The sequence below is a fragment of the Dipodomys merriami genome, unplaced genomic scaffold (genome assembly GCF_024711535.1).
Source record: "Dipodomys merriami isolate MVZ:Mamm:240054 unplaced genomic scaffold, mDipMer1.0.p SCAF_90, whole genome shotgun sequence".
Lineage (NCBI taxonomy): Eukaryota > Metazoa > Chordata > Mammalia > Rodentia > Heteromyidae > Dipodomys > Dipodomys merriami.
The window spans coordinates 623,398-648,478 of NW_027206513.1; the positions used below are offsets into that span (position 1 = coordinate 623,398).

Here is a 25,081-nt window from a genome sequence, read left to right on the forward strand (position 1 = left end):
TTGGGTTGGGTGAGCCTGCTGACTCCCCTCTTTGGGAATGTCAGGGACCGAGCTGTCTTTGATATGTCCTTCCCCAAAGCCATCTGTCACTGTGGAACTTGGTCATGCCAGCTCCACCCTGCACTGGGCCTGGGTGGTCCAGGCATTTCTATTTTTGATCTCCAGCTTGGGTGGTATGATAGGTACAGAGTCTTGGGGTGTTCATCTCCCCAGATCCCAACCACAGAGTTGGAAGTATAATTATTCAATAGACATTTACAAATGCTAGTTAGGTGCCCGGCAGTTGTTATGGTTGCTGGGAATAACATGATTGAAGTAGAGTGTCTAAACTCGGGATGTGGGGAGAGGGCTGGTTAGTCAACTGGCCAATGGAAAACCTCCTGGAATTGACAAATGGCAAAGGGAGCACTCCCATAGGCTGTTTTAGTGCCCCTCTGAGGAAAGAACAGATAAACTGAGACCTGAATGTCAGGGGTGGCTGCCTGTGAAAAATCCAGTGAAAGCACCACCGGTGCCAAGGGGTTGGGGAGTAGGAAGAATCAAGGGGTGTTAGGCCAGTGTAGTGGGGTAAGATGAGGCAGCCAGAGCCAGGCCTGACAAATGGGGAGCGTTTTCCAAGAACAGCAGGGAGCAACAGGACTTAGGATTTGAAGTCATTGTGGAGGCTGTATGGAAAAGGAGTTGGAAGCAGAACAGCTGGCCACTGCAGTCATGCCCATGAGTGGCAAGGGCTGTGGGTGTGGACAGAAGTGGATGCTCTGGGGATTGAACAGCCTCATTGTGGCTGAATGCCAGGGGCAGGGGCACATGCTTGGGGAGGGCGGCTGGGCCATTCACAGCCCTGGGAACTGAACCCCAGGGAGAGGCAGGGGTGAGGGAAATGTAAGTCTGAGACATCCCAGGAGCGGGTCGTGGAGTTGTGGGCCAAGGGGCTGGGGGCTGGGGGAGGGAGCAGGGCAGGAGATTCATTGTGGCATGCCATTAGCATGGAACATGAGCTGCGGCATAGGGACACAACTCCCCCAAAGTTTAGATACAGGAGAGGAAGGGTCTCAGCACCAGTCTAGGTGCTGAGCACTTAGAACAGCATTTTCCTCTCTTCGACCCTGCAGCAGGCCCTTGCTCTGGGATTGTGTGTACACCTCACAATGTTTAGCTACACCTTTGTTTCCCTACTGTTCCTCACCTGGCACTGTGCCAGGGAAAGGTGTTTCCAGGTGCTCCTCTTGTGGGGAGGAGAGCCATGTTCAGGGAGAACATCTGAGTGAGTTTGGGAAAAGACAGGAAGCAGAGTCTGAGAGTTCCAAATGAAGGGAAGTGACAAAGAGGACACAGTCTATCCAACCAGGGATGGACTCTGGAGGGCAGGCTTCAGATGCCTTACTTCCGAGGGTTAAGGTTGAGAGTGGGGAGCAAGGAGAGCCTGGGGGCAGTAGGATGGGTGCTGCTGCCTGCTGGGCGAAGAAAGGCTGTCTAGGGGACCTTCTGGCATATGCTAGGAGGTGGGCTGGCACAGATGAAGGGGCTGGGCTCCTGGCCCTTTGCATGGGAGCAAACAGCTTGAACTCTGGTACAGGGGACCTTGGGGGACCCTCCTGCCTAATGGCCTCCATTTCTCCTGAGTACCAGACAAAAGTCACAGCAGGGAGGGATTCAGGGCAGGCAAAGCAGGGGTGTAGAGTGTCAATGGGAAGGAAAGCAGACCAGAAAAGTCTGGAGATTGGTAGTCATGAGTTTAAAGCAAAGCTAGTTGATGTGGTAATGCCACAAGTGTATGGCTCTGGGAAGGGGAATCATTTGGTCAAACCCAGGGTGGGAAGACAATTTGATCAGGGTTGGGACTTTGTCATGCTGATGACAGAGGATGGCTCCAGGGTCAAACAGGAAGTTCTGGAAATAAAGGTCCAGGACCCTTACTTAAGAGGCAAGGACTTTAGTATGGGACTAGCACTAAGTAGAACCCTCCAGGCAGAAGTCTGGGCCACCAAATACCTCAGCCCTGGAGGAGAATCTGCTCCAGGGTTTTTCACTAAGATGTTACAGGTCTCATTAGGCTCTTATGACCAACATGGGGAGAAGGATTTTGCTCTTCTTTGGAAAAACTAATTGCTTAAATGCTAGGCCACTGGTTTCCTGAGGGCCTGTTTCCAAGGCCATCCCTGCAGGACACCTTCACTTGGGCAAGGTGTAAGAGTGCTCATGCATAGTGACACATTGACACTTGATACGCTGTCCTTATCTTCTGACATTGTGGACCAGGGATCAGGACAGGGAATGACTCTATTCCCTGATATAGTGTGCCCGTGAGACCCCATCTAGGAGTGGTGCATGTGCCTGGTTTAGAGGGACCGGGAGAACAGGGACCTTCCACCACCTGGGATGGTGGGGACAGGTGAGTGGACCTTGAGGACTGAGCATCCTATTGAGACATCACAATGAGGAGGGGGGGGGTCCCTCTGGCAGAAGAAACAACATCCTGGAAAGGATAACAGGTATGAAGACTCAGGGTATGCCGAGGGTCAGCCCTAGCCTGGTTGGGGTGGGGATGGAGTTGGGGTCCTGACTGTCCATCCCCATAGCTGGAGATGCTCTAGGGGCTCTTGCTATTGGCTCCTGTAGATCTGGGGCTAAAAAGTGCCAGTCCTGGGAGTGGAAAGGCATTGCAATGGATGATCAGATGGAGGTTAGGAAGAGCTGAGGACCTGTGGCTAGGTAGGCCCAGATTCTCTCCCCTGTAGCCCTGCAGGATGGAGCAGGTATATGCTAGGTGTGTGCTAGGGAGAGCTGGAGAGACACAGGTGTGTGTGTGTGTGTGTGTCTAATGCAACAGCAACCCCACCTTGGAAAACTAGTACACCCAACACAGTGCTCATGGAAGGTGTGCCTGGGAGGTATGGTGGCAGCAGACAAAAGTCCCACCCCCTCTTGGGTGCATCTTGCAATCTCCTGCCTGTGCCCACCTGAGCTGGTCCCTCACTGGTTAGTAGAGGCTTCTGAGCATGGCCTGGTACTTTGTAGCACTAACAATAAGGTTGACCCTGTGGTAGGCTATGGGCAACCCTATTTCAGTTTCTGCAGTTTTCTGGAGGCCTAGCCCTTTCAGGAAATAGACCAGAAGGTGCCCCAGTGGATACTACTCTTAGTGTTTGGGGAGATTCTTCCTGCCTCAGCCTGAGTATGGAGATGGCAGATAAGTAGTCCCTCTCCATGCCCCCTTTGGGTCTCTGGGGTGCAGACTCTGGTGCAGGGAGCAATTAGGACTTGCAGGGACTTTCCCAAGTAGCTTTCCTGGTTCCCATAGCATCCTCAATCCTTCAGTGTAGGGGCCTCTTCATCCCTGATGACTGTGGGCACAGGCTGTTCCCAGTCCAGTGAGCAGGAAGAATATATAAAAGGAATGTCTCCAGTGGTCTGCTGTGGGTGGAGGTCTGGGGAGGAGCCAAGGAAGCTGGCTGTCCTCTCTTACCTAGGTTTCAACTTCCTCATCCAGCTGGGTTTGTCACGCCTAACTGGAGTGCTGTGTAGTCCAGCAGGATGGCAGCGTCAGGCCAAGATCAGGGAGGAAGCTGCATTTGACAAGGCTAGGCAGGTGGTCTGGAGATCACAGATCTAAGCCTGGGTAGGGATGAGATATTGTCAGAGGTCACACTCCTGCTCTCTCAGAAGTGGCCAGGCCAGAGTGAAGGTCCAGTGGGCATGCTGGATTGAGGTGGGGAAGCCCCACTTTCTGAGATGAATCAAGACGTGTATCTAAACGATGCACTGCCAAAAGGCTGTGTAAATGTGAGGTCTTGTTCTACTCTGGGATTATACCAACAAGACTTCTAATACAGATGTTCTTGAGGCTGTCCAGGAGGAAATTGATGATAGTGGCTGGGGGCAAGTGGGGAGTGTGAGGGGACCTGAGATCAGGCGGGTGGGATCAGGGTTTAATGTGTGACCTTTTATTCTCACCGAGTTCTTGTTTCCAGTGCAGCTGGGCAAAGACAAGATCTTTCCCTTTCTGTGTCTCAGGCACCGCCTTTTACTCTGAGCTGCATGAGAAAGAGCCTCACTCTGGCTGGAAGAAGGCTTCAGCCCTCTTCCTGTGGTCAAGAGCTGGCTGGCGCCCCAGCCCAAAGCAGGAGACTCAACTGTTGCTTTGACCTGCGTCTATGCCCGTTTCCCTCTTACCTTCTTTGACCTTTATGGTGGAAAACGAGGCAGCAACAGGAAAGCTAAAATCATACAGTCGCTTCCCAGGGATCCTTTCAGTGAAAGGGCGCGGGTCTCCCGCAAGTTGAGAACCACCTCGTTACGCAGGTGGCAGCAGGTGGCGCTCGCTACCCAGAAACGCGCCCCTTCTCGGGCTTCACAGGTCCGGCTGACTCCAGCCGGGGTGGCGAAGCCCAAATGGGCCAAGACCCAGCACCCCTGCTCCCCCGACCCGGAGCCCATCGCTGTTTTTTTGTTTTTTTTTTTTTTTCCGGTGGAGTTTGGGGTGGGGATGTAGCTTCTTATGCGCCAGCATCTCAACCCTCCCCGACTTTCCACTTGAGACTTCGGGGCAGCAGCAGGAGCAATCAGATCGTGCCCACCGCCCTAGACCCGCGTGCTCCGCCCCAGCATTGCAGTCCGCAGCCAAATGGATCCTTACCGGTGCCCGAAGATGTACCAGCCAGCTCAGCGACCTCAGCTCCCAGCCACGCACCGACCCTTCTTCGCACAGCCACAGAGATCCGGCCCCCCCTCCGCCCCCCCACCCCCGCCACGCCGGCCCCCTCTGGTCTGGCTGCCGGGAGAAGGTGTGGGGCGCCCGGGCGGAGGACCGAGTTCCGGAGGCTGGGCACCGCTGGTCTACCCGCAGGCAAAGTGCACCCTCCGCCCACCCTAGGCCAATCTCCCGCCCCGCCTCCCTCCCCTCCTCCTGCTCCCGCCTCCAGTCTCCTCCCTCCTCCAGCCTTTTCCCCACTCCCCAGCCGCGGCGGGCTGCAGGCAGGCTCGGCGCGGCGCGGCGCGGGAGCCTGCGCGCGGAGCGTCAGCTCTGCGCCTCCGCCAGGACCCGCCGCGCACCTCCATCAACCCGGCCCGGGGCCCTGAACCCCACCGTGCGTCCGGGAGCCTCGTGGCACGACGGCGCTACTTTCCTCGGGTCGCGAGTGGGACTGGGACCGCAGCGGGACAACTTGGAAAACTTCTCTTGGACGGCCTGCGGGGACTGTGGGATGGGGATGTAGGCGGGCAGTGGCTGGCCCCGGGGCCGCAGACCTCCCAGGCCGCGCCCGGCCAGATCCTGGCACCACAGAGCCTTCTGCGCTACCAGGGGGACGACCCCTTCGTGTGGTCCAGCCAGGGTGGCCCTCTCTCCTGTGGTGCGTGCGTGTGGCGAGCTGTGTTCTCCCTGGCCACATCTGGCCCCATCATGGACCACCAGGAGCCCTACTCCGTGCAGGCCACGGCCGCCATCGCGGCGGTCATCACCTTCCTCATCCTCTTCACCATTTTCGGGAACTCACTGGTCATCCTGGCTGTGTTGACCAGCCGTTCCCTGCGCGCCCCACAAAACCTGTTCCTGGTGTCGCTGGCGGCCGCTGACATCTTGGTGGCCACGCTCATCATCCCTTTCTCGCTGGCCAATGAGCTGCTGGGCTACTGGTACTTCCGGCGCACGTGGTGCGAGGTTTACTTGGCGCTCGACGTGCTCTTCTGTACTTCGTCCATTGTGCACCTGTGCGCCATCAGCCTGGATCGCTACTGGGCGGTGAGCCGCGCGCTGGAGTACAACTCCAAACGCACTCCGCGCCGCATCAAGTGCATCATCCTCACCGTGTGGCTCATCGCAGCCTTCATCTCGCTGCCGCCCCTCATCTACAAGGGTGACCAGGGACCCCAGCCGCACGGTCGCCCCCAATGCAAGCTCAACCAAGAGGCCTGGTACATCTTGGCCTCCAGCTTCGCGTCCTTCTTTGCACCCTGCCTTATCATGATTCTTGTCTACCTGCGCATCTACCTGATTGCAAAACGCAGCAGCAACCGCAGAGGTCCAAGGGCCAAGAGAGGCCTTGAGGATGGTGAGTCTAAGCAGTCTCGTCCTGCTCCTGGGGGCCCCCCAACCTCAGCCAAGGTGCCAACCCTGGCCTCTCGTCTATCTTCTACTGGAGAGGCCAATGGATGCCCCAATCCTCCTGGAGAGAAGAACGAAGGGGAGACCCCAGAAGATCCGGGGGCTAGGGCCTTGCCACCTAGCTGGCCTGCCCTTCCCAATTCAGGCCAGGGCCCGAAGAAGAGCATTTGTGAGGCATCTGTGGAGGAAGCTGAGGAGGGAGAAGAGGACGCTGAGGAGGAAGAGGAAGAGGAGGAAGAAGCCTGTGAACCTCAGGCAGTGCCAGTGTCTCCTGCCTCCGTACACAGACCTCCCTTGCAGAAACCCCAGGGTTCCCAGGTGCTGGCCACCCTTCGTGGCCAGGTGCTCCTGGGCAGGGGTGTGGGTGCTATGAGTGGGAGGTGGTGGCGTCGCCGGGCACAGCTGACCCGGGAAAAGCGGTTCACTTTTGTGCTGGCTGTGGTCATCGGTGTCTTTGTACTTTGCTGGTTCCCCTTCTTCTTCAGCTACAGCCTGGGCGCCATCTGCCCACAGCACTGCAAGGTGCCCCATGGACTCTTCCAGTTCTTCTTCTGGATCGGTTATTGCAACAGCTCTCTGAACCCCGTCATCTATACCATCTTCAACCAGGACTTTCGCCGTGCCTTCAGAAGGATCCTTTGCCGCCAGTGGACCCAGACATCCTGGTGAGCCTGCTTGCCCCCTGCCAGTATGGGAATGGTGCCAGGGTCACCGTTTCTTGCTCTGCTCTATGGGGCTGTCTCCCTGGGGCTTTCTGGTCCCCGTCCAGCTCCTACAGACCTCATCCTAGGAGCCCCCCTGGAAGGTCTGGGACAGAGGGGCTGTTTAAATGGGTTCACTCAAAGTCTTCCTTTGCTGGCTCTGTTGTGGGGGAAATATCTTCACCACCCAAACACAAGCAGATGGATAACAGTTTGGCTCTTCCTGGATGAAGCTGAAATGAGGCTGGAATAGAGGACCTCCCTCCCAGTCACCCATTAGCTGATAGGTAGGCCTTCCTTTCCTGAGGTACCTGTGTGCCTTGCCAGGTGACTTGCTGGTGATGTTCCTGTTTCTTTTTTATCACCCCAAGCCCCCCCTCCTCCCCCAGAGAGCAGGAAGCCAGCTTTCTCCTTTTCCCAAGAGGTACTGCTGCTAAGGAGGAAGAAATGAAACTGTGCACCTGTCTTGGGCACCAGAATGGAGATTTATATGATGGTTTTGTCTCTGCGCCCTCCATTTCACCCTACCTTCAGATTGTGGCTCCTTAGAAGATCAGAACTGTGGATTGGTTTCCTTACCCAGCACCCTTCTGGGAAGCAAGTGGGCATGTTGCTGCATCCAGTGAGGTGGTCTGGGGGGTCTAGCCTCTGCTCCAGTAGATGATCCTCAAACCCTGGCATTTGCCCCTTGTCAAAGCCAGGGCGACAATTGCTTTGCCGCCTACTTGCTGCAGGGAGATGAAAGCTCTGCAGAAAGCTTTGAGCTCCATGGGGGAATGCACTAGCGAACCAGCAAATGTCATTATCTGGTGATATAAAAATCCCTTTTCTATGTGTTTACCACCACCCGCCTTCCTGCAGACTTTTGTTCTGTGCCTGGGGTATGAATTCCTACCCCAAACGGGAAGCGAGGAGTAGCACACAGAATCACTATTTCAAGTTTCAGGATTTCTTTGAGAACATGCTCTTGTGCCTGCAAAGGTTTGAGTTATTATGCTAGGTGACAGCTTCTCAACATGTTTCTTGCAACACCAAGAGGGTTTTCAGTGATTTGGCCCCTACCCCAGTGGGAGATAAATCTTTTGTCATCAAGCAAGGAAATTGTTTCCCCAAGACAGCTAAAAATACCCACACCACGGAAGCAGTCTGAGATAACTTCAGGTGGAGGACTTGGGCAGGGCCTCGGTGGACTCCTGGGAGAACCACTTGCTACAGTGCTCTGGCTCTGGCAGGTCTCTGTCTTGCATGAGTCTTTGTAAAATATTACTAACTGCACCCCTGGTGGGTGGCTTGCTTGCTGCCTGTCTAGGACCCTGCAGTGATGGGGCTGTACACTGAGGAGCCTCTCCCTCCTGTTTCTCCCTGTACCCCAGATCTTGGTATTTGGAACAACTGAGAGCGTGAGGGATGTTTCTCAGCCTTCTCCATGGGCTGCTCTGGCTTCAGCGCTGAGCAGCAGACCTCTTAGTATTGGGGAAGGGTGGGCTGAGCACCTGGATGTTGGCAGTGTATGCACCTGCTAGATCTGGAAGGGTGCTAAGGGAGTTTTCTGGAGTGGAGAGAATGATGTTCAAAAAGTCCTTCCAGAGGAAGAAGGCTGCCCAACTTGGTCCTCAGTGGGTGGTGGCTGTCAAGCAAGGACACTGGCCTGGGGTATGGTTGGGGGGTTGGGTTCAGGGGAAGGGACTGCTTTGTGATCATCTGCCGACAATCATGTGTGTGCCCTCATGGGGATGTGGCCTGTGGCTCCCTTGGAGTGACATGCAAGGTTATTTTTTTTTCCAGAAGTTGACCTATTTTATCAATAAAGCATATTTTGGAATAAACAAATCTTATCCTTGTTTTCCAAAAGCTTCCAGGAGTGGTTGATTCTCAGCTCTTTGCACAGCATGCTTGAATATTGACCCTGTGAGCTAGAACTCCCTCCCAGGGACAGCTATCCTGACCTTCCTCAGGTGTAGCTGTATTCCCCCCCCCCCCCCCCGGCCCCGCACCTGTCACCCTCAGCATCCTAATTCATCATCACAAGTTAGTGGAGGTGAGGAGAGCCAGAGGAGCTGGAGACAGACATTGGATAAGAGAAAAGAAGGAGAAGGAGAGCTCCACAGAAGAGGTGGCCTTTAGGTTGAGTTTTGGAGGAGAAACAGGAGTGCACCTCCTGTTTGGTACAAGCAAAGGCTACGTACAGAGGCTGTTGAATCAGTGACAGTGTTTGAGACAGCATCAAGCTACCCTGTTGATTAGTCACCCGCAGCAGCAGGGACCACTGAGGTGGATGGAAACCCCAGGGGTAGGTGGGAGGGAGGAATGCCTCTCTGCAAATGACATGAAGCTGCTATTTGTGGCAGGAGCAGCAGGCAGAATGGAGTTGCTATGCTCCGTCCTCAACCCTTCTAGCTGGAAGGCTGTGAACACCATTGTCCACATAAAGTGCCTGAGGCCCCCAAGCTACATTGATCTGGCTCTAATCGCAGACTGGTAGCCAGAGAACATAGGCAGGGCTGCTGCCCAGGGCAGACCCCACAAAGAGAACTTAGAGGAAACAGTGAGACCTGAGTTATGGGGTATGGGGTTACTTCACTATTCCCATTGTGTATACTTTCACCATGTCCGTAATTTCTCAGTGCCATGCTCTGCTAGAGCAGAGCTTCCAGTGTGCATATGGCCTTACTGAACCTAACAAGAAAGACTGGGGCTAGGAGGTAGCTCAGTGGTAGAGTGCTTGCCTTGCATGCATGAGGCCCTAGGTTTGATTCCTCAGCACCACATAAACAGAAAAAGCCAGAAGTGGTGCTGTGGCTCAAGTGGTAGAATGCCAGCCTTGAGCTGAAGAGCTGAGGGACAGTACCCAGGAGAGTTCAGGCCCCATGACTGGCAAAAAAAAAAAAAAAAAAAAAAAAAAAAAAGAAGAAAGAAAGAAAGAAAAAAAAAGAAAAGAAAAAGAAAAAAAGACCTACCTGCCCTATTCCCATCTCCTCTACCCCTAGCCAAGGCACCAAGGTCCTGAGGCCTCCTACATTTCGTATGGCGGATTGTTCTGAGGTACCCTTTTCCTGAGTCTTTTCTGGTACTCATTCCTACTTGCTAAGATATGAATCTGTCAATCTTATCCAGGGGAAACCAGACCCAAAGAAGTGTAATGATTTTCTCAGGGTCATCCAGGCTCATGGTCTTTTCATTGAACCCCATGGCTCCTGTTGCATGAGGCTCTTCAAGGGGCAGGTTCCTGGACCCGAGATCAGGCGCTCTGTCTCTGGAAATGGAGATAGGAACTTACCTGTGAAGTGAAGTGAACCAGTGGAGTAGCACTGTTTGCAAGTCCATCATGAACATACAATCTCATTTAATCCTAATACCCTTGTGGGAAGAGGTCATTGTACAAAAAGAGGACATTGTGACAGCAAGTTACTGTGCTGGGTCCTGGGACCATAAAACTACCAAATTCAGACACAGAATTGTGGTTCCATCTCTTGAGCCAGCTCTCTCACTCAGTGGTGCTGGCTGCATGGAGATGCTGAGACTGCATCTGGGTGGATTCAGCAGGTGGCAGTGCTGTGGTTGATTGTTTATGTCTGTCACTGCCACTAAGAAGTGTATGATGGTGTGTGTGTGTGTGTGTGTGTGTGTGTGTGTGTGTGTGAGTGAGTGATTTTGCATTCTTGAATTTTATGAAGGAAGAGACTAAAGCCCAGTGAAGATGACTTGCTTAGACTGGCCTCACATAGACACATAGAGGCAGCGCTAGATCTAGAATCCAGGCTGCCTAGCTTTTTGCTAGCTTTTTGCTTAGCTTTTTGCTCAAGGGATTGCTTTGAATCCAGATTTAGGGGGTACCTGCTGTTAGGCCTTTATAGGCAAGATCCTTGTCTAGGTACATTCTGATTTTGCTACCTTATTCAATTCCCAGATGAGGAAGGCAAGAGACAGCATCCCAGGGATCCATCCAGGGCCATGCAACTAATAGTAGGGTGCATCTGGAGCCAGATCCAAGATCCCTGGCTCCCATTCCCCTCTCCATTTCCCTCCTACTCCAGGCAGGTCTTTGTGAGTAGGACTTGAGCACATCTGAGGGTTACTAGTTTCCTAAGGAAGGCTTGGAACAATAGAGATGGGCAGGGGGTGCAAGTGGCCCTTTTCTTCACAGGAGTAACCCTGGCAAACCCTAGAGGTGAGGTCAGGGGCCAGTGCTGGAAGGAGTCTGGTGTCAGCGTGCACTCTCCCCGCTTTGTGGGTTCTGATCTAACACCCTGCTCTGGCCCTGGGCCAAAGGCTGCTGCCCTTGGCTTAGCCTTGTGGCCATCTATAGATTAGAATTGATTTCAGGAGAGCCCCTTTTTCATCTTGCCTCCAGGCAGAGGCAAAGTGCCTTGGTGGAGCACAGCAACCTTCTGGAGACTCTTTTCTTGAGATATCCCTAAGTTCAGGGTGGGCCTACCACAGAAGTGGGGAAAAGATACCCCTTCAGTCACCTTACTCTGGGACAATTTGGATCATTGTTGGTAGGTTGGACCCTGGAGGGAGCTTTCAGAGCTGGCCCCTACTTCAGGCTGCTGTTGGGAAGTTGAGGCTGTTGAAAAGTCTTCCTTGGAGCATTGTGGTGAGGGACCCCACTGATTACCTGCTTAGAAAAGGTCCTGGAAGGAAGGTGCCTAACTGCAGAGACTCTGGGTGGAGGGAGACGTATGGGTTAATGCAGCCTGTATTCCTGTCCTCTTTGAGATCCTCTCTTTCCCTCCCTCCCTGCCTCCCTCCCTCTGTTCCCCTCCCCTTCCCCCTTCCTTTCTCACCCTCCCTCTCTCTCCCTTCCCCCCTTCCCCCCCCCCACCCCCCTGTGCCAGGAAGGGAATGGGAAGCTTGAAAAATGGGATTGCTACTGGCTTCAGCCAGTATGTGCTGACTGGAGTTGCTACTAGGTGTCCTTCCACTACCCTGGTGAGGCTGAGCATTCTGCTCACAGGTCCTGGTCACTGTGGATGGCAGGGATGGGCTGGGGCTTCCATGCCCATGAAAATACAGAAGCCCAAGCAAGGGTCATGTCCCACCTCTGCCACAGCTGTTTGTCCCTGGGCTAAGCTTGATCCTTGCCTGCCACAGAGGAGACCCCTGTGGTCCCCAGGATTCCCCAGTTTGGCTCTTCTCTTCCCTTCTAGTTTGCTCCAGCTCCCTGCAAGGTTCAGACAGTGGTTCCTGCAGTTAGTCAATTTCTGCCAGGGCCATGCTTATGGCTTATGGAAGTTTTTCTTTTCTTTGTGCCTCAAAACAGAACTGGGCACCAAGCTTGAAGTGAGTGCCCCATTGGAGGGGTCTCTGAGATGGGCCATTCAAGAGGAGTAAGGGAAGCACTGAGCTGTAAAAGCACAGTGTCTGATATGCATCATGTGAACTTGGTGCAATTAATATTTCTGTTTCTAGGCGAGGAAATGGAGGCAGAGGGCGGACTTGCCTAAGGTCATCTAGAATCGAGATGGAAATCCACCCAGCCTCAGCCTCCTCTGCAGTTCGATGCAGCTTTTCCCAATGCCAGCCATGGGGTCTGTGAGCCTTGACCCCTAGGTAGCTCTGGGTAGTCCTTCCCTACTGATCCCCCATATTAACAAGGTCCCAGGCAGGGGGTGCCAAACTCCCATCTCCCAGGCTCTGCTCACTGTCAGCAGGGTAGACAGGGCACACGAGGCTAAAATTAGCTTCTGGATTCTTCGTGCTCCACATCCATCCTTCTTTCATCCAGCTGGGGAAGGCTGTTGTCAGAAGGCCAGTGCTGGAAGGAGCTGGAAGGAGCAACATACACACTCCCTACTTTGTGGGTTCTGATCTCACACTCTGCGCTGGCCCTGGGCCAAAGGCTGCTGCCCTTGGTTTAGCCTTGTGGCCATCTATTGATTAGAAGTGATTTCAGGAGAGCCCCCTCTCCATCTTGCTTCTACTTCGCATCCTAGCTCCCTTCCCCCCTTCTCTTCCTTCTTCCCTTTCTTTAATCCCCAGATACTGCCCTTCCCCCCTGCCTTGGGCAGACTCTGACTTCCCCTCATCCAAGGGGATGACCCTGGTTCTTCAGTTGCCCTACGGGGCTCCATGGATCAGTGGTGGCTGTGAGGAGGCCGGAACAGCCTGGAGACTGAAAAAGATCCTGCCTCCCTGGAAAGTTGAGACTATTTCTGTCCCTGCTGCGGCCCTCTGGGGCCCCTGACTCCCCAGCAGGACAGGCAGGAGGGGGAGGTGCTAGGCCAGGCCCAGGGTGCGAGGGTCCTAACCTCTGATTTCCCAGAGGAGAGAGAAGGCCCCTTTTGGAGCTGAGGGGTGGCTCCTTGAATCTCAGAGCAGCCGGGATTTTTCAGATGGAATGCCTCCCCACCCATTCCCTTCTCCCTCTGGCTTCTGTGAGGACCTGGGGGCCACTTCAAGAGGGAAGTAGTGGAGGGGGGCCCAGGTGTTCCTGTGTTCCCACTTAATGCAGCTGCAGCTGTGAGGGAGGGGGGTGAGAGGCTGCTGGGCCTTGGCTCTAAGGTATTTGAGGGACTGGGAGGCAAGAGTTAAACCCAGCCTTCTCTCTCAGCACATGCGTCATGGCCAAAAGTGACCAGGGCAGCAGGCTCCACTGGGTCTCTCACAGTGAATTCGCAGTCTCTCTGACACAGCTGTTCCAAGCACAAGTCCAGGCCTGGCTCCTGGAGTCAGGTAGGCACCTATACTACAGCGTTTGGGAGGACTTCCTGGTGGTTTCAGAAGCACTGGTAGTGACCCTAGTAGTTCAACCAAATGGCTGGGTGACCTGGAGCAAAGCCCTTTGCGTCTCTGAACTTCAACTTCTTCCTTGTCTGTGAAGGAGGGGACTGGAATCTGTGGTGTTCAGGGCACTGCCCCAGGAACCCCAGGACAAGGGGGAGAGAAGAAGGGAGCAAAGCCTGTTGCTTCTACCTCTCCTTGTCTTTTCTGATCATTCATTACTGGGGGAGCAGCTTTCCTACCTACCTGTCATGTCCCCCTCTACTACTCTCCTGCCTATACTTACCCAGTCTCCTCTTACCTCTACCCAGGCTTAATACCAGTCAGTCAGTCACCCCTACCCCTTTCCAGTTCAGCCCTGGGCACTGATGTCCCAGGTGGCTGAGCTTTAGAAGGGCCATCTTTGAGGATGTTTCCTACGGTAGGTAGGAGCTGGTGAGACCAGGGCATGGCCACCTGTCTGGACTTGGCATTGTGGCTAAAGTAAGGCTGAGAAAGGCATCTCAAGCTGGGAATGGGAGAGGAGGAAGAGAGGTGAGACCCTCCAGGAAGGAAATGAGAGGTGGGCTCCCTGGGGTCATGGTTTGGAAGGGTGGAGGGCAGAGATACGGCTCCTAAACAGGCCACATTTGTCCTAGCCTTGGCAGAGCGACTAGCAGAGCAAGGCTGTGGTAAGTGTTTACTACTCCTGCAAGGATGGTCCAAGAGAGTAGGGATTCACTTCTCTGTCCCATGACAGTACCTGGCATTGAGCAGGTATCCAGTCAGTACTTGTAGGGTCAGTGAGTTTTCCAGCAAACTGGGACAGTCTTGGGAGTTATTTTTCCAAGACCTGGGGACTCAGGGCTCTGGGGACATGTCTCTGACTTCTTGGGGTTTTCATTTTTGTTTTGTTTACTTTCTCTAGAGATTCCCAGAGAAATTCCTCTTGGAAATTTCATCCTGGTCTTGGCTGAGCTCAAGGTAGAAGTGAGAGCTAGGGAAGCACCAGTTGTGGCAGGAGCAACCCCAGGTGCAAGTGTCGATGGAGTTGTACAGAGGGATGGGAAGAGAGAGGTACAGTTGGGGTTATCCTGAACATGAAAAGAATACTAGATCTGGAGTCAGTCCTAGTTCTATTAATTACTAGCTGTGTGGCTTTAGGCAAATTGCTAAACCTCTCTGAGTTTCAATCTCCTCACAGTTCAAATAACCTTGGTTACTTGGAGAAAGATGTGAGAGGCAGTGTTGATATATCAGATGTCCTTAAAGACATGTGAATGGCAGAACTGTTGCAGTTACTGTGGAAACCCAGGTCTTCTCCAAGGGGAGCAGGCAGTCTCTTGAGATGATTGTCTCCTGACTCAGTGCTCAGCAGCTTGGGGATGCTGGGAAGGAGGGTGCACTCTGTGTCATGAAAGATGTTCCTGTCCTGTATATATAGCACTCAACCTGCTTTCCCTCACCCAAGCTTTCAAGGCTACATGCTTCCCACATGGAAAGTTCTAGCAGGTTCTTTCCAGTGTGTAGCTGAGTGAAGAAGGTTCTCAAGGAAATATATCAGATGCTACACCTGTGTTTCCACCCTCTCTGCCAAGTCCCTGGCAGATATCAGTAATGGATCCTAGAATTCTCTATGGACACAGACAAAGCTTCAGGGATTTGTAAATGATTGCAAGAATGAAAGATAAAATGGATTTGCTCTCAATTCTCATCCTTGGTGAATGTAGGGACAAGGGCTGGTTTGAGCAAAGCCATCTGAGGCAGTAAAAAGTGTCTTCAGAGACTTGTAGGGTTCCTATGTTGCTGCTTCCATAGGGGAGGTCTCTTGAGATCCCACGAACCTTATATCTGAAAGCACAGCAGATATCCCAGAGCAAGGCCAGGAAGCATGGTGTGAACTGGTGAGGGTTAGCTTCTTAGCTGGTACCCTGGATCCAAATAAAGATAGTAGGAAGGGGAAACCCTTGGAGGTCCCATTTCCTTAGGAAAGTGAAGGCAAGGCAAGGATAGTTTGAGAGCCTGGTGTCCTGATTCCATGCAGTGATAGGAGCTGGGTGTGCTGTCCAGCCTGTGGCTTGACTATGGACTTGCTCATGTTCTGAGCTGTCCCAGGCCAGAGGCTGTTTTCTTGGGGCAGGAGACAGGGTGGGATGAGGCTCAGCGCCAGCTCAGCTCCTGAGCAGCTGACTAAAAATAAGTCAGATGTCAGGGTCTCTGTCTCCAGGAAGTAGGGAGGAATGTGAGTGTCAGGAGCTGGCCTCCAATGAGAATGTGGAGGAAAACAAGAAGGGGAGGTAGAGGGGTGGAGACAAGGCAGCAGCTGAAGGCATCCAACAAACTTTCTTGTTTATTTTCCTTTCTCTGGCCTGACATCTCTCAGGCTGCTGCTCTGTGATCTGGTGAGGGGAATAAGGCCTGTGGATTTGGCCCCAGGTCCCATAGCTAGAACTCACAGCCCAGATCCTTACCCAACCAGACATTGTTTTGCATGGGCTTCAGGCCACTCATGGCTGCACCTCAATCCCCAGCAACCTGGAAGGTAGACAGGTTTGGGGCAGGGCTGTGAGGTCTGCATCTAGATGTCCATGCCTGAGGGTAAGTCATGTGCTGGAAAGCCTGATAGCTCCATTGATTCACATAGGATGCCCACCTCAGCCCACCCACCAGGCCTCTGTCATCGTATAGGATGAACTTGGTGGCTGTAAGGGTTGAATGTGAACTAAGCCTTGTATCTCTGGGCTTGGGGACCAGGGCAGCAAGACCCGAGCCCTCATTCTAACTGCAGTAGGGGTACTGTGTGCACAGTCTTTCTTGTACTGACTTTGCCCTTGGTGAGGGATCTTGGAAGATGCTAGTTTCAGTCTCTGCCCAGGCCCTCTGGCTTCCCCTTGACACACCAGCACCCTCAGGCCAGCCTGAGGCCATCTGGGACCAATGCACTCCCTTTCTCTCTGCCTTTCTTCTTGTCACCCATCTTCGTCCTATTCCAAAGGGCCTTGTGTGGGTGGACTCTGACCACCAAGAAGTCAAGGTCCACTGGCTGCCCAAGAAGTCAAGGTCCACTGGCTGCCCTGGGCATCTCTGCGTCTCTGTGTGTCTGTTGACTAGGGTCCTCTGGTCATAACTAGCCTGGCAGCATGAGGAGTTCAGTGAGCCTTGGGGGATTAGGCCCCTCTGTGCCACCCAGAGCTGAAAGGACAGGTTGCTTTGGTGGGGGTCATGTGTAGGGTCCAGAGCTGAGGAGGGGCCTGCAGGAAGGACCACTCTGCACGCATGCCAGCCCTCATATTGCTTTTCCGCTTCAAGTTCTGTTTACAAATCTTCTGTTGATGAATTCTCTAGAAGGCTGGAAAATCCTCAGTTCTGCCTCCCCAATTGCAGTTTTACCTCATGAATGATTTCTTTCTTCCTTCTTTGTCTTTATCTCTGTTATACACACACACACACACACACATACACACACACACACACACACACACACACACACACACACACACACACACACACACACGGCAGATCAGAGCCTCTGGAAACCCCAGGTAGGCTGCACCGCCTCCCCCCCTCCCCCAACTTATCACTGCCAGTCTTTCTCCATCTTGGGTTTATTTCAGAGAGGTGCAGAGGTCCAGATCTATCCTTGAGAAAGATCCCCTGGGACAAGTCTTGGGGTGTTAAGAAGGTTTCCCACCCCGTCACCTTAACACCAAGCAGAGCTCTGGGTTCAGGGCGTGAGGCCCAAGCCTTGTGAAAGGCCAGAGCCTCATCCTCCCAGAGTCCCAGATCTACTAATTTAACAAACAAACCCTGCTAGGCTGAGCCTCCCTGGAGCTGGGAGTCCTATCTCCTTCTCCACCTGGTGGCCCAGAGGTCATTGTCGCTCAGGAGGCTCTGTGGTGTGAGTCCAATGGCCCAGAGGGTGGATGTGGGAAGGGCAGCTGTAGACATCACAGCTCAGGCCTGAGGTGGTGCTGGGAGGGATCGCTTCAGAGGTTCCATTTCCCCAGGCTCAGAAGCCCATCAGAAATGGAGCCATGCCTCCACCCCCAGTTAAACTGCAGGCAAGCTCCCACCGTCCCTGCATACCATGAGGTATCTAGTAGGTTGCAAATGGAAATATTGATCTCAATGGACCAATAATGTAATGTCTGTAGAAAGCCAGACACAGGGAACAGTCTCGTCTCCCCTTTTCTTCTCACCCCAAACTAGGTCCCTGACCCTTTTCAGCCGGTGCCGAAGATGGAAGAACAGGCCATCTCTAGCCTGTGAAGGACAGTGCTTAGCCCTGGGAATAACCCGGGGAGGGCCTGCGTAGAGCCACAGAGCTGCATGCAGATCTTGGCTGACTTGCTGTGTAGTCACAGAGAAGTCACTCAACTTCTCTGAATCTTGCATTGTTATCTATAAAATGATCTATACCTTGCTCAGAGGGTCATGGAAAGGAGATGTTTGTCACAGAGACACTATCTCCCTGTCAGCCTCAGGAAGGACAAAGAGGAGAGGCAGGGCCTAGGTGTGTGCCTGTGGCTTAGAAGGCTTACCATAGGGTAGATTTTTGGACTAGGAAACATGCTGAGTCTGGAATGGGACAGGCAATGATAGAGCCTGGGGCTGCCTTTAAGACCCTTTCCTTGGAGGTATTATTTAGGGCTGCCATCTTTTCTCTCCATTATTCACCAGTAATTACTCTAAACATGACACCTGTTGTCATGACAACACATCCCCTTAGATAAAAGTCCTGCTTTTGGAGAGACAGGCTGTCTCGGCTTCATCACTGCCCCTCAACCCATGGGCATTCCCCAGCTGGTCCCTCCTCTCCTCTCTCTTCCCATTGGGTCTTTAAAGAGGTCACTCTTATCTTCCTCATTTGTTACAAATGTCCTGTTTCTCCATCTTGCTTTGCGTCTTGGCTTTCTTCTTCCTTCCTCTCATTCTCCCTGTCTCTCTTTCCTTCTCCAAATCTGGAGCCTCCTCTCATTTTGTTGTTTCCCCAGCTCTCTCTTGCTCTCCCTCCTAGGCACAGCAGGATAGCAAGAAGGTGGGGTGCAGGGATGGCAGGGTCTCCTGCAGGGGTCTCTAGAGGCCCAGATGGGGAGACCCATCTAGAGGCTGTGGTATGTGAATTCATGTTTGTGCATGTGCATGTGCATGTGCATTGCATGTGTGTGTGCATGTGTGTGTGCATGCAAATGCATGCACCCAGGAAGGAAGGAGGATTTGAAGCAGCATGGCCCAAAGAAGCTGCCTTGCTCCTCACTCTGCCCAGTCTCTAGGCTCTTGTTGGGCTCAGCTCCAATGCTCGCTCAGAGTGCTGAGCTCTTTGCTCAGCACCAACCCAAGGGCATTCACCCAAGGAACCCTGCCATGGCTCCAGGGGGTAAATAGCATCGTTCCATTTGCAGTTCAGGAAATTAAGGATCAGAAAAGTCAAGCAACTTGCTCAAGGCCACATAGTTGGCCAATGGCAGAGGCAGATTTGAAATTCCATCCCATAGCCAACATTTATAACCATGGTGCTATAATAATATAATAACACCATTAATTGAGGGATCACTCTTTGTAAAACACTGAATTTAGGAACATTTGGAACTCATTCTGCAGTAACTCTACAAGACTGAGACCAAAGCATCTACCTCTTTTCCAAATGAATCAGCACAGAAAGGTTAAGCAACTTTCTCCAAGTCACGCTTTAGCCTATGCTGTGCTAGGAATTGAATCGAGACCTTACTGCCTCTTAATCCTGAGTGCTGCTACCACCCTCTTCCTCTCCTATGCAGAAGGGATAACAGCAGAAGGAACATCACATCTGAGGGACAAGGGCAAGGGTTTTGACCTGAATCCTAGTCCTTCCTTTTCCCTGACTGCCCAAGAAGCCCCTGAGGTCCCTGATCACAGGGATGGTTTTGGGAGTCAGAGGAGGAAGCCATGTGGCACCAGGAGAAACCAATTGTCTTCCTTGCTGAGATCCAGCTCACCAGTGGAGGCCTACAGACCCTATGGCAGCGCCACCTCTCAGGGCCCCACAGACCCAGGAACCCAGAGCTCCAGTAAGGAGGGAGGACTGAGTGTGATTGGGAAGCCTGGCTGACTGTGGGCCACTTTCCTGCCTCTCAGGCCAGGAGCATCCACAGGCCTCCTTGCTTTGTCACTGGGTCCCTAGAGAGCAGCTTGGCCTTGGAACATGCTGTCCCGGAGTACGGCTGTCGGGATGATGAAGAGGCGGGTTATTTTTAACAGCCAACACTCACAGACAGAAGCTTCTTCCAGGCCACGGATGGCGACATCAGGGAGGGGGGACCCCAGGCTCCAGGTCCCTCCCGCCCTCCACTTGCCCTCCCTTCCCCTCAGCCTTGCTCTGAGGCTTGTTGATGAGCCCTGAGGTGACATGGTCTTTGTGCAAGGGTGGCTGACATCATGTTCTCAACTTCTTGAAAGTGTGAGGGCCTCAGTCATGACCCCCATTTCCTCCTCTAGAAGCCACAGGTCCGGGAGCTGATCTGAGGCTGTGGTCTTAAAGTGCCAGGCCTGTCTGCTCTGTTCGGCTCTCGCTCCTCTGGCCTCTTTTCCTTCTAGGTCTTTCTGCTGTCTCTGAGGAAAGCAACTGGCTGCCCCAGTCCTTCAGCCTCCTCAGCTTGAGTGAGGACCCCTGTGTCCCAGCGACAAAGTATGTCCCATGGGTCCCAGCTTCTTCTCCATGTCTCAGAGTTTGTCACTACTGTCCCCCACACCATGTTTGTCTGTTCCATATGAGCCAAGACCACCCCATGTGCTCTCAGAATGACATCTTGTGCCTTCCATGTCCTACACAGAATGTCCCAGCAGGAAGTCGTCATCACCTGTCATCAGAGAATTGTGTGCTGAGAGCAGCTGGTGGCTCCTGCCCTAGCTCTGCTACCTTGTGCTTCAGGATGGGTTCTTCCTGGGCCTGGGTATCTCATCATCTGGGCCAGGGAAGGGTACGGACAATGCTCTCCAAGCACTCTTTGCATCCAAGGCCCACACCACTTTCATTGTTGAGGTTCAGGCTGATCAGCCAGTACTAATGTGCCTCCTTTTTTTTTTTTTTTTTTGGTGGTACTGGGTTTTGAATTCAGGACCTTGTATTTGCTAGGCAGGTACTCTATCACTTGAACCATGTCTCCACCCCTGGAATACTGCTCCTCTTCCTCCTCCTCCTCTTCTTCCTCCTTCCTTTTCTAAGATTTTTTTTTTTTTTGTCTGTCTTTGGGCTTGAACACTGGGCCTGGGCGCTGTCCCTCAGCTCTTCAGCTCAAGGCTAGAGCTCTACCACGGAGCCACAATGCCACTTCCGGTTTTCTGAGTGGTTTATTGGAGATAAGAGTCTCACAGTCTTTTGTGCCCGGGCTGGCTTTGAACCTGGATCCTCAGATCTCAGCCTACCGAGTAGCTAGGATTACAGGCATGAGCCACCAATGCCCGGCCTAAGATTTTTTTTATTAGCATACATTAGTTGCTCAGGAGGGTTTCATTGTGCCATTTCCACACATGTAAACAATGTCCCACAAATCTCACTCTCTCTATCATGCTCCCTTACCCCCGCCCCTTCTAAAAAGTATTTCAGCAGGTTTCACAGTTGTATATTAATATATGCATATAAAGCACTTTGACCATATTCATCCTCATTCACTCCTCCATTCCCACTTCCCCTCCTTTGATACCTTCCCCTAAAGAGCCTTTGTAATGGTCTGGTTATTCATTTATATTGTGTGTTAGTTATACCAAGAGGTTTTCACCATGATATTTATCACATGCAATATCATATTTTAATCAGAACAACCCTTTCTATTTCCCTTTTACTCCCATTCTCCCCACCTTCATATCTTTTAACAGCTTTTAGGGTCATCTTTATACACAAACCAATGGATTTCAGTATTATTCACCCTTTCTCTTTTTCTCTCCCTTTTCCCCTTATCTTCCCAAACATCTAGTCCTATTCTTATAATCAAATTTTGTGTGTGTGTGTGTGTGTGTGTGTGTGTGTATACTCATGCATGTGTGTGTGTGTGTGTATGTGTTTGGGACTAGTATATGAACTCAAGGTCTCATGCTCTTGCTTGGCTTTCTTGCTCACAGACAGTGTTCTACTATTTGAGTCATACTTCCAACCCAACATTTTGTTGGTTAACTGGAGATGCAGTCGCACAGACTTTTCTATCAGGACTGGCTTAAACCTGTGATCCACTAAGTCTCAACCTCCTGAGTATCTAGGATTATAGCCATGAACCACCTGTATATATCTCTAAAGTCTAGAGTCTACAAAGGAACAAAAATGTGTTAGTACTTGGCTTTATGAGCTCAGCTTATCTCATTCAACAAGATGATCTCTAGTCCATCCACTTTCTTGCAAATAACATGATTTCATCTTTCTTTATGGATGTGCACTATTACATGGTATATATGAACCATATTTTCCTTATCCATTTATTAGTTGTTGGACACCTCGTTGTTCTACCCTTTGGCTATTGTGAACAGAGATGCAATAAACATGGCTATGCAGGTGTCTCTCTTGTATATTTATTTAGACCCTCTTCTATATATGCCCAAGAATGGTGTGGTGGGGTGGATCTATTTTTAATATTTTTGCAGAACCTTAATACTAACTTCCAGAGTGGTTGCACTAGTTTACATTCCGACCAATATTGTATAAGGGAATCTTTCCCCAATATTTTAGTTGTTTTCTTGATTAATTCCATTTTGACTGTAGTGAGATGGAATCTTAGTGTAGATTTGATTTACATTTCCTTTATGACTAAAGATGTTGAACGCTTCTTAGTATATCTATTCACCATCTGTATTTCTTCCTCTGAGAACTGTCTACTTAATTTGCTTGCTTATTTATTAATCGGGGTATTTGTACTTTTAGTGTTAAATTTTTGAGACACTGATTTTTCTCCCATTTTGTATATTATCTCTTAATTCTGGTGATTGACTATTTTGCCTTTTAATTTTTTTTTGGGGGGGGGGTCCGGTCGTGGGGCCTGAACTCTGGACCTGGGCGCTGTCCCTCAGCTCTTCAGCTCAAGGCTAGCGCTCTACCACTTGAGCCACAGTGCCACTTCCAGCTTTTTTTCTTTTTGCTTATGTGGTGCTGGGGAATCGAACCCAGGGCCTCATGCATGCAAGGTAAGCGCTCTACCACTGAGCTACCTTCCCAGCCCCAAGCCTTTTAATTTTATATAGACCCATTTGTCCATTCTTGCTCTTATTTTCTGATGTGTCCCTTACTTCTGATTGAGCCCCCTCCCCAAACGCCCTCTCCATCTGTAGTCATGGCACCCCTGCTCGATCACTTGAGCCACACTCCTAGACCCTAATTGTTTTAATTTGAATTTTCCTGGTTACTAATGAAGTTTACATCTTTCTCTGTGCTTATTGGCTATTTCCACATCATCTTTTGTGAAGTACCTATGAGTCTTTTACCTATTTAAAAACTGAGTTGTTTTCTTCTTAATGATTTATAGAAGTTGACAAGAAACAAACTGTTAAAGTGAACTATTTACACTGGATGCCAGTGGCTCACGCCTGTAATCCTAGCTACTCAGGAGGCTGAGATCTGAGGATCATGGTTTGAGGTCAGCCTGGGTGGGAAAGTCCATGAGACTCATCTTCAATTAGCCACCAAAACTCAGGAAATGGAGCTGTGGCTCAAGTTGTAGAGAGCCAGGCTTGAGCAAAAAAGCTCAGGGACAGCACCTAGGCCCTCCAACAAGCTCCATGATCAGCAAAATAAAATAAACAAATGAAATAATAATAATCATTTAAAAGCTACAATCTGATGGCACTTGGTACATTCATAGTGTTGTGCAATCATCATCTCAAAGGAAACTCCACTCCCACTAAGCAAGTTATTCTACAATTTCCAACTGCCTCTGGCCCCGCATCCTGCCCCTGGCAACCACTCATCTATTTCCTGTCTCATGGATTTACCTAGTCTGCATATTTCATATAAATGCATCATAGAATAGGTGGCCTCTTGCATCTAGTTTCTTTCGCTTAGCCTAATTTTCTCTAGGTTCATCTATACTGTAACAGGTATCAATACTTCATTCCTTTCTATGATTATTATTCATTAAATGAACATCCCACATTGTGTCAAGTATGATTATATGGAGATTTGAGCTGTTGGCCATGGTGAATAGTAGTGTTAAGGGCATATGAGTACTTGATTTAAATTCTTGAGTATCTAGTAGTTAAATGGCTGAATGTTTGGGTTGAATAGTAATAGTGTATATAGAGTTTTTCATTATTTTTTCAGGTAGGGTCTTGCATTTTTGTCCTGTTCAGATTGTGATCCTCCTATATTGTCTTCTATAGAGCTAGGATGGCAGGTGCATGTCACCACAGCCAATTTGTTGGTTGAAAAACAATGAACAAGTTTTACACTTTGATGAATGTTTCAGTTTATCCAATCTATCTTTCTCTTTTGTTGCTTATGTTTTTGGCGTCACAACTAAGAACCAATTGCCAAACCCCAAACCTATGTTTTCTTCTAAGAGATTTATAGTTTAAGCTCCTACAGTGAGATTTTTTTCAGTCAATGATTTACATAATATATTCCGTGAGGTTGGGCCTACATTCACATTCATATGTGGCTATCTAGTTGTCCGAATACCAGTTGTCACAAGGCTATTCTCACTAATTGGTCTTGATACCCTTATTGAAAATCAAGTGGCTAGAGACTTTCAGTTCTATTTCACAAATCTCTGTACCTATCCCTTTTGCCAATACCACAGTGTTTAGACTGAGAATATGTTCTGTCCTCTGGAGAAGTCAGGCTTGCCCTTTTTTGCACTTGTTATTCCCTTTGCCTAGAATGTTCTTCCTTTCAGCTTCTCCCTTGGTTCCTCTGTATCATTGAGATGTTCTCAACGTGTCCTGGCCACTCTCCATCACATTTCCATTTAATATCCACCCCCACCCTCCCAGTACTTGCCAGGTTGGAACTGTGACTCCCATGAGGGCAGAGTCTCTTCATTACTGGCCATCAGAAGCCTGCATGGAATTAGACAATATTTCTGGGTCATTCTCTCCCACCCTGGAACGCCTGCCTTCCTTCTGCCCTCATTTCATGGCTCCCTTTCCTAAAGTCACCTCCACCTGCTGCTGGCTTTCTCTCTGTCATGGTGAGGGTTGGACAAATTGGCCTTGTATAAGGGGATTTGATTTGACTGGAAGGTCTCAAAGGGAAGGAACTCTTGTAGCTCACACAGAATGGACACATCATGGACAGGGAGTGGTCGTGACCCTGGTCTGGGTCTGGAGGACTAGGGTGAAGGCAAATGGGGTAGGGGATCTACCAGAGCTTGGTAACCATCTAAGATAAGATCAGGGTCCAATATGATTTTATAGCATCCAGCCTCAGCATCTGGGGTGATGGTTACTCTTCAGGGCAAAAATATAGACATTAAATGAGGACCTTGGTACAGAAACCAGGACAGCAGTCCCATTTCCAGAGACCTCTTAGTGCCCAGGGATGTATGGGAAGGTAGAAATTCTTGCAAGGCAGCCAGCACTTGGGCATGCTCAGTAAGAGCTCCTGACTACCAGTGCCCAG

General features: G+C 51.1%; 1 protein-coding gene across 5 annotated transcripts in view; it reads left to right on the forward strand.

The window, feature by feature from the left end:
* Positions 1–5,046: 5,046 nt before the first annotated feature.
* LOC138821210 (glycerol-3-phosphate acyltransferase 2, mitochondrial-like) overlaps positions 5,047–25,081 on the forward strand; it is a 79,273-nt gene continuing 59,238 nt past the window's right edge. For 4 of the 5 annotated variants that reach the window (XM_070013307.1, XM_070013309.1, XM_070013308.1 and 1 more), the window contains exons 1-2: positions 5,315–6,445; positions 6,589–6,768. In XM_070013307.1, the coding sequence (XP_069869408.1) occupies positions 5,402–6,445; positions 6,589–6,768 (1,224 nt within the window). In that variant the 5' untranslated portion in view covers positions 5,315–5,401. Of the gene's footprint in view, positions 6,446–6,588; positions 6,769–25,081 lie in introns of all 5 variants that reach the window. The other variant, XM_070013312.1, reaches the window with a different exon arrangement.